The following is a 9,469-nucleotide window of genomic DNA, read 5'->3' on the forward strand; positions in this document are numbered from 1 at the left end:
AGGGCATGATGTAAGTAGAGAAGAACCTGCCTAATGAGCAGGTATAGGGACCTACAACAGCCTCTCTGATGATCCTTCAACTGAGCAGTATCGGGCTGCAAAGCACGAAAGGTTTCTTTTGAGGTCTTAAGTATCCTTAGAGAACAAACACTTGACTCTTTCCCACTGTGGTGTGTGAGGCAGAGCTTCAGGTTCCAGCCTCAGCTCTCAGGGAAGACTTTGACCTTCACAGGGAGAGCCTTGGGTCCAGGTGAGTCTGAGAGCTCAGTGGACATTGCAGGGAAGGAGAAGAAAATGCAACCTGGGGATTCTTACCTTAGGTCAACTGAGAGCCAGGCCCCTAGGCCAGAATGGATTGCTGGGCTTGTCTGCTTTGTGATTCATTTTTATTTATAATATTTCATTTATTCATGCTGAGAAAAGAAATGAGTGTTCATCTGATTGACGCAGGGTTCGTTGAAGAAAATAAAAAGAGAATAGTAGAGGCACAAATAGAAGAGGAAACCAGGCCCTAGGGAGACACAGAAACATGCAGGGAAGTTTTGGATCTTCAGAGCATATGTAAATGACAGGTGGCCACGGCTGTTATCCCAGCCTCAGAAGACAGAGATGGCAGGTTTCAGAGCAAGCTGGCTAGCAAGATTAGTCATGTCAATGAGTTCTGGTTTTGACTGAGAGACCCTTCCTCAAGAATTAATATGGAAGAGGAATGTAGGGTGGTGTTAGACACTAATCTTAGACCTCCTCCTACACATGCATACATGTGCTCCCTAGTGTATGCATACACGCATACACACCCACACACACACAAAGACACACACACAGACAGACATACACACAGACACACAGACACACACATACACACACAGACACACACACACTCACACACATCACACACACAGAGAGAGAGAGAGAGAGAGAGAGAGAGAGAGAGAGAGAGAGAGAGAGAGAGGGAGAGGGAGAGGGAGAGGGAGAGGGAGAGGGAGAGGGAGAGGGAGAGGGAGAGGGAGAGGGAGAGGGAGAGAGAGAGAGGACCAGAAACACAAATTGTTTCAATAAAAGAACACAAGCTCAAGGGTTTACAAGGTGTTATCTGTGGAGGAAAATACAGTGAGATTAAGCTATTTTTATGTTTTAGATTAGACGTACTTCACTGTGTTTTTGTGTTGATGAGAAAAACCAGTACAAGAGTTTTTTTTCTCCAAATCTTATCTCATGATATAATTTCTTAAGATAAGATTATTAAAGTATTGTCTTTGCCTCTAGTTATTGATGCTGAAGGAGATTATATAATAATATAATAATGGTTCAATAGAGGTCTTAAAGCCTTATGTTGCACTTGCTTTTATACCTCTGAGGCTGGTCACATTGTAGATTGTGCTAGCCATTTCCTCTCTTTTTTCCTGAGGTCCTGTGCAAGCTTCTCCCGTTCATAGCCAGTGAGGTATTGTATTCTTACTCTCCAGTGTAGTATTTCCAGTAAAGTGTTGGGATTATTTTTTATACAAACTTCCTTCTTGCCATTTAGTTATTTCATGCGCACAGAATTTCCAAGAGGTGTGCGACAGAGACAACTGCCATGAGCACAAACACTAAAATAAATTGTCATTTTAAAACAAGGGAAATAAAAATGGTGTGGAACTAAGAGAATATTTTTCACTATGAGTCACTGATTGTTTAAGAAGATAATGTTCTTTTCAAAATGTTCATTCAAGGGCAAAAATGTAAAGAGCCATTATATTGATTGGAGGTAGAAATTTTAATTATAAAAAGGTTATACGACTAGTGCTATGGCTACAAGCAATAGGGAGACAGTCTGAAAGTATTATGAATAGCAGAAGCACAGACATTCTGTAATTCAAGGCCAGGCCATTCGTGGTGTGGGGATGTACTACACTACACGCTTGGAACATTTGACATCCCACTTCCCAGTGTGGCAGAGAAAGTCAGGGCTCAATGCCCTTTGGGATACCTAGTCACTCCTAGTTGAGAACTAGCCTTCGAAATTAATTGTTTTAACAGAGTGATATGCTAGTAAATTAGTAATAAAGAATATGAAAAACCATCAAAATTGTGGCACATATATATTAGAAAATATCATACTTTCTTTGAAATAGATTAGCTGCTTTATAATGCTTTATTACCAGGGCTCTGTAGATATTGATGTGTGAAAAGGAGAGAAAGGAAACTACAGTTCACACAGCAATACGTAAGGAAGGTGTTTGCTGTGATTAATGCATCCCTATGATAGATGTGGAGTATGAATACGGACATAATATGAAAAAGAGATTTTAATGCAAACTAAGACCATATGCTATAGGCACTTACAGCATTCATATTCACAAAACTACATTTTTCTTTAAGGCAAGATACATATGAGTTTTCAAAATTTAACATTTCTGGTTTATTAAGGCATTATCATGTTCATTTTACAAGTTTTGACATTTCCATCCAGGCATATGAAGATTTTGTTTGTAGTCATTCATTCTACTACTTTTCCTACTTCACAAGTTACACATATGGAGTGAGTCTCTCATGTATTGGATTTGGGGGTACACAGACATGACAATAAAATGGAGGCAATTAGCATTGTTTTAAAATTTTATTTCTGTAGTCACAGTGATCATTAGTATGGGTCTAGCTGTCATCACTCTACAGGATCACTATGTGGGATACAGTGTGAATGTTTGGCACGTATTTATAATGTGTAGTAATCAAATCCAGTCATTCAGCATATCTAGCTCATGCATCATTACATTGTGTTGGGATTCTTCAAATTCCTTTTTTTCTAAATTTTAAAACATATTATAAGACAATGTAATTCTTGGCTAGAGTATTCAACTACATTTGTTTCTTATGATTATAAAATTACACACATAAAGGCATATGTATGAGTTACAGTCACCTTACTGTGCTTCAGGACATTAAAATTTATTCTGCCTATGTGAAAGTAGTAGGTACCCACTCTGAGTCTCTTTCTATAATGCTTTTTCTCAGCTTAGCCTCTAGCCATCACTGTTTAAATATTTCCTATACTGATTTTAAAAGATATTTTCAATTTTTTGATTCAGTTATGCAGTACACATATTATAGACATTCAGTATATTTTAGCATATTTACACAGCTTTGTAAAACAAAATTGAACGGAAATCTAAAGAGATTAAAATATATAAAACATGAATGATCTGGTGATATCATCATGAGTTATGAACTGAAGATTAAATTGACAGGGTGTTTCCTAAGAGTCCAGGCATAATCTGACTCATATAAAGATCTGGTCATGCAGATAACCACAACAAAGGTGGAGCAAGTTTAACTGAGTTGCAGGGAGAATGGAGGCCTTCCGCTCAATGCTGGAGGGTAATATCATTTCAATGTATTCCTAAAGGACTTTCAATCAATATAACAAGGAGATGCTTGGTCATCGGAGTTTATGGCTGCATAATTCAAAATAGCCAACTTCTAGAATTAACCTAGGTATCTGTAAACAAGAAAAAGGATAAGGAAAGCATGGCGTGTGTACACAATGGAGTTTCATTCAATAATAAAGTAGGATAATGTTGGTGACTGGAGAGATGGTTCAGTGGTTAAGAGCAGATACTGCTCTTGAGGAATGCCTGAGTTCAGTTTGTTTTCCATGGGTAGTTTACAAAATGGAAATCTTGGGTCAGCTTCTACATTAGGGCAAAGACACTCAGTTCCTTTTGGCTTGTAAATTTATTTCCAGAATTCTTATTTGTGATGTAAGACATTCACAGCACTGGCTCTCATGAAAGGATGAATGAATGACTTTGACTTTGACCAAGCTGCAGTAGTACAGGATTGCTAACTGTCATTACAAGTAGGCTGCACCACACCTTGAGAATATGAAAACAGTACAATGCCTGTTTATAGTTTCTATGTTTTGGAATATCTATGCAAATCTGGTTTGCATGCACACATATTTCTCATGTGGTTTTGCAGAAGCCATTTTTTATAGTTTATGTTACCGATTATCCTTATTACATTAAGTATTTGCCACACTGCTCTCTTGCTTTCATTTTAATGTTATTTCAACTGGATGGACATAATTTAATTAATCAGTCCCTTATGGGATATATTTGTTGTTTCCACATTTTAACAAAATAGTGCTTCAATAAGCATGTTACAAAACAAAGTTCAAATCAATTAGAAGTTCTGAGCAAATTCTGCTGGGTTTTGTGGACTAATCAGTGAGGATAGATGGTGAGGAAGGCTTAGTGGAAACATCCTCAGAAGGTCATGGTGGGCAATGTATTTTTGTAAACAAGCATTTCTCAGTGCAAAGGTGCTATACTCCTATATGGAAGAGTTATTATTATAATGGCAGAAGATCACAAACCTCAATTTATAGCATGCCTCTTCAAGAAACTTACATGCAAGAAAAACATGGTGTGAATGAGTCTTCCTCTGTCTTGCAGTTTTAACAACAGCATTCAGACTGCTTTATTGCCCAGATTTCCCTGAACCAACACCCATCACCCTTTGTCTTTCTCATTGGTGACTTCAAACTTCTGAAACAATCACATATCTCTGGGTTTGGCACTAGCATGGTGGGATTCCTGAAATCAAGCTACTGGCAACCTGAGGGCTCTGTTTCAATATCATCTTCCCTACTATTCTTGTCCTGACATTTATAAAATTTGCATCCTCTGTAGTTGAAGGCAGAGGTAAGGAATCATGAGATTAATGATTGATAAGCACAAACCTGAGGTTTGATCTTCAGATACACTTGTGAGCATACACACACAGACACACAGACACACACAGAGACACACACACAGACACACAGACATACATACACAGACACAAACACACACACACACACACACCTCCACACACCCTTCCTTGGGCTGTAAGTCTCCTTTCCTTTTAAAAACATATTTTATAGTTATTCTTTGAAATTTTCATACATGCATACAATGTATTTTGATCATATCATCCCCATTCCCTGCTCTGTCTCCTCCAGGACCCAACACATCTCCTTCCCAACATTCGTATCCTCTTTTTAAAAAGCAACCCATTAAGTTCACTTGGAGCTTCCCATATGTTATTGGATACAGAACCATCATCTGGAACGTGAACAATCTGATAGTGGTCACAACCTTGAAAAAAAATGATTCTCCTCTAGCAGCTATCAACTGCCAATAGCTCCATTGCTGGGAGGAGGACCTGTAGTCCCTCCCCAGTCCATGCTAGAATTTTTAATTGACTTGATCTTTGTAGGCCTCCTCTAGGTAACCACAGGTGCTGCGAAATCGTGTGCTTAACAGTCATGTCATGCCATGTCCCGAAGCCAGCATTTCCCAGCTCTCCTCTGCAACCTCTAGTTCTCTGTTCCTTTTAGCCTATCATCTTTGATGTTCTCTGAGCCTTGGATGGATGGAGGTTGGTACATCATCTGCATCTCACAGTCATTTATTCTCAGCATTCCCATCAGTTTATAACGCTCCGCACTAACCACTACCCACAGCAATGAGAATCTTCTCTGACCCAGGGTGAGAGCAATATACATCGATGGATGTAAACATGTATGTTAGAAGGTGGTTTCACAAAACAATCTTTTAGAGGAGTAACATCAGTGTGTTGTCTACTAGGAACTGCTACTCCCAGAGCCATTTTTGTACATCGATTTCACAGTATTTCCCATAATTTCCTTCCCGTGGAGCAGGACTTTAATCCTAACTTTTAACACCAAGTCTCACACAGTTGTAGCCTATGTTGGTATTGAACTCATAGCAATCTTCTTGCTTCAGCCACCAGGGTCTAGAATACAGGTATAAGACAGCTAGCAACAGCCTCTAATTGTTTGGAGTCTGGAATATGGTCAGCCCTTCCTAGATATCACTAAGCTGTGAAAAGAAAGTTCATAACCTCTCAAGGAAAAGGACTCAAGAGGGACAGAGAGGGAGTCACCCTAAAATCGTAGTCATAGCACAGAAAGTCCTAAAAGGACTGGATCCGTGACTGAGTGCAGAAATTAAATTATTTGTTAAAAATTATAGGTGTGTGTGAGCAATGTTTATTTGTGTGGAGAACAGCTGTGGTGTTTTCTCTTTCTAGTGAAATACAACACATGAATGCAAGTAACAAGACAAGAGTTTCAGAATTTCTTCTTCTGGGATTTTTAGAAGACAAAGACTTGCAATCCCTTATTTATGGTCTCTTCCTCTCCATGTACCTGGTCACTGTCTTTGGGAACATGTTCATCATCGTGGCCATCCTCTCAGACCCCCGTCTACACACCCCCATGTACTTCTTCCTTTCCAACCTGTCATTTGTGGACATTTGTTTCATTTCAACTACTGTCCCAAAGATGCTGGTGAACATCCAGACCCAAAGTAAGGTCATCACCTACGCAGGGTGCATCACCCAAGTGCATTTTTTCCTGCTGTTTGTAGAATTGGACAATTTCTTACTGACTATCATGGCCTATGACCGTTATGTGGCCATCTGCCACCCCATGCATTACACAGTAGTCATGAGATACCAGCTCTGTGGATTCCTGGTTCTGATGTCTTGGGTTGTAAGTGTTTTGCACGCTCTGTTTCAAAGCTTAATGATGTTGCAGCTGTCCTTTGGCACACATCCTGAAATCCCACACTTCTTCTGTGAACCTAACCAGGTGGTCCAACTCACCTGTTCTGATACTTTTCTTAATGTTCTGGTGATGTATTTTACACTTGTGCTGTTGGCTATTGTCCCTCTTGTTGGTATATTTTATTCTTATTTCAAGATAGTGTCCTCCATATGTGCAATCTCCTCAGTCCAGGGGAAGTACAAGGCATTCTCCACCTGTGCTTCTCACCTCCTGGTCGTCTCTTTATTTTACTGCACAGGGCTGGGAGTGTACCTCAGTTCTGCTGCAAACCACAGCTCACAATCAAGTGCAGCAGCTTCGGTTATGTACACTGTGGTCACCCCAATGATGAACCCCTTCATCTACAGTCTTAGGAATAAAGATGTTAAGAGTGCCCTGAAAAGACTCTTTGGGAAAAAGTTGTAGGGAGTCCCACATCTCCCCACTTGGTGTCCCTCCTAGCTTCACGCCATCTCCTTTTCTTTCTTTTCCTTTTGTTATTAATAACCTTGTGAGGCCAATTAGTGCATTCCAGTGTGTGGTCTTCCACTGGGGCATGAGCAATCTATACGAGTCACCACATCCTCAAGGGAGGGAGACTCCTGGGACGTGGGACTCTGGTCAGATGGTAGAAGAACTTTTTCCTTCTGTTTCTTTCCTGAAGTTCTCATCACTCAATTTCAACTGCACATAGCAAGCAACTCATTTGATTAAGATGTCTGCTTTCTGGTACTGAAACAATTTTCCTGGTGGCCCATCCCAAAGTTATTGCAAAATGGCATGAGAACCATTTAGAAATACCCATTAATAAGAAGGGCAGATATACTTTAAAAACATAACCTATTCCCACAAGGCGTATATTTTTATTGAGGAACATTTCTTTGTTTCACTGTAGATTCCATCATGAGATTAATTACACATATAAAAACATTTGTTAAATATGTAAATCCTGTAATTATGACTAAATAAAAATTGTCTCTTTTGCACCTTTTATTATCTTATTTATACTTTAACTTTTCCTTTTCACTCACTTATTTTCCTCTCTCTCTCTGTCTCTCTCTCTCTGTGTGTGTGTGTGTGTGTGTGTGTGTGTGTGTGCGTGTGCATGCGCGTGTTCACGTGCACTTGGGCTCACATGTACATAGGCACATATGAACAGGAGTGCATGCACGTGTTGAGGTCCAAGGTTGGTGCTGGTTATCAGCCTATGCTTCTCTTGGACTTTGTTCATTCTCAGTGCTCGGTATCCAGCATGCCCCGGGGACCCCCTGACTCCATCCATCGGAGGATAAAATTAGAAGAAAGCCACAATGCCCACACTGCATTGTTTGGGTTCTGGCAGTTCAAATTTAAGTCTTTACCTTTGCATGAAAGACATTTAACTGTATTCCCAGGCTTAACTTGTCTTCATAATAGTAAGTAATTTAATTTTTAAATTATTTTTAGAGTTTTATATACGTACTACATTTGCATGACTTCTACCCCTTCTCCCATCAACTTCTCCTGTCCATAATCTCTTATTCTTTATTATTGTTGTCATACAATATATATATGCACACAGATGAGTGTATACCACCTACTTAGTTCATTTAGTGTTGCTCATAGGAATCTACAACCTACTGGGAGATTTGTTCTTAGAGAAGACTAATTTTCCTTCTCTCTATTCATGAGAAATTATCTAGGTTTAGAGTTTCCTCCTATGAATGAGATTTAAGTCCAATAACTATTGGTTACTAAGTGTCACTGTTATGTTTTTGGATGTGGATTGCCATTCTGGTCATTGTTGTGGTTCATAGACTTTGCAACTGGGTGGCAGTACTGATTGATTTTTGCCCTGGCATCTTCCATGGCTCCTGTAGAAGTAGATGATATCTTCAGCAACAGAATCTTCCCTTCACAGCCTGGGAGGTAGCCAAGGACAACAGCAATAGCCTAAAGTGCTTTTATGCTCTTGATAAACAATTCAAAGGGAACTTTTTCACTCCTGACACTTCTCACTAGAAGTCACATCATCTAGTGAGATCATTCTCACTGCCATTTGTAATTTCATTTAAGTTGAATATATATAATATATTCACTGCATGTATTAACTCACATACACACACGTATGTATGTATGTGTATAGTTTAAGTAAACAGAAAATGATTCCCTATGACATTTACAAACATCCTTGTTGTTATTTTGTTATTTATCCTCTCTCTTATCTCTGTGTTGCCCTCCATTCCCTCTCCACAGGTAAGTTCCCTGCCTCTTGGTTTTCCCATTTTTCCTTTTAAAGTACCTGTGACATAGCAGTCCCCTCTTTAGAGCTCTTTCTTCACCTTTTCTGCCATGGCCATTTAAAATTTTTTTCTTTTATTGAAAAACAGATCTCTTTCTCATGCAATATGTCTTGATTACAGTTTCTCCTCCCTGTACTCCTCCCAGATCCTCCCCCCTTCTCCTCCCTTCTGGATCCGCTCCATTTCTGTCTCTCATTAGAAAACATCAGGGTTCTAAGATACAACAACCAAACACGACAAAATAAAATACAATAAGATGAAGAAAAAACCATTTTATTGAAGTTGGACACAGAAACTCAACAGAAGGAAAGTAATCCTAAGGGCAAGCACAAAAGTCAGAGACCCATCCATCCTCCTAGTCAGGAGTCCCATAAAAACACCAAACTAATTATATGTCCATGTAGGCCATGTGATTATGGCTTTAGTCTCTGAGAACTCAACTGCACCTGACTCAGTTGATTCAGAGGGCCTTATTTTCTTGTGTCCCCCAGCACCTTTGGCTCGTCCATTCTTTCTGCTTCTTCTTCCTTGGGGTTTCCTGAGCTCTGAGGGGAGAGATTAAATGGAGACCTCCAGTTTAGTTCCCTCC

The 9,469-nt window shown here is 39.5% G+C and overlaps 1 protein-coding gene across 1 annotated transcript; it reads left to right on the forward strand.

The window, feature by feature from the left end:
• The first annotated feature begins 6,094 nt into the window (after nt 1-6,094).
• LOC101823941 (olfactory receptor 1078) lies at nt 6,095-7,024 on the forward strand. The gene has a single exon (XM_005083365.2). It carries the CDS (start codon nt 6,095-6,097, stop codon nt 7,022-7,024), a length of 930 nt encoding a protein of 309 aa, XP_005083422.1.
• The last annotated feature ends 2,445 nt before the right edge of the window (nt 7,025-9,469 follow it).

The sequence above is a fragment of the Mesocricetus auratus genome, unplaced genomic scaffold, assembly GCF_017639785.1.
Source record: "Mesocricetus auratus isolate SY011 unplaced genomic scaffold, BCM_Maur_2.0 Super-Scaffold_100676, whole genome shotgun sequence".
Classification (NCBI taxonomy): Eukaryota; Metazoa; Chordata; class Mammalia; order Rodentia; family Cricetidae; genus Mesocricetus; species Mesocricetus auratus.

Bases quoted from the DNA above. Each gene is read 5' to 3' on its own strand.
- LOC101823941 (XM_005083365.2), top strand. From the start codon at position 6,095: ATGAATGCAAGTAACAAGACAAGAGTTTCAGAATTTCTTCTTCTGGGA.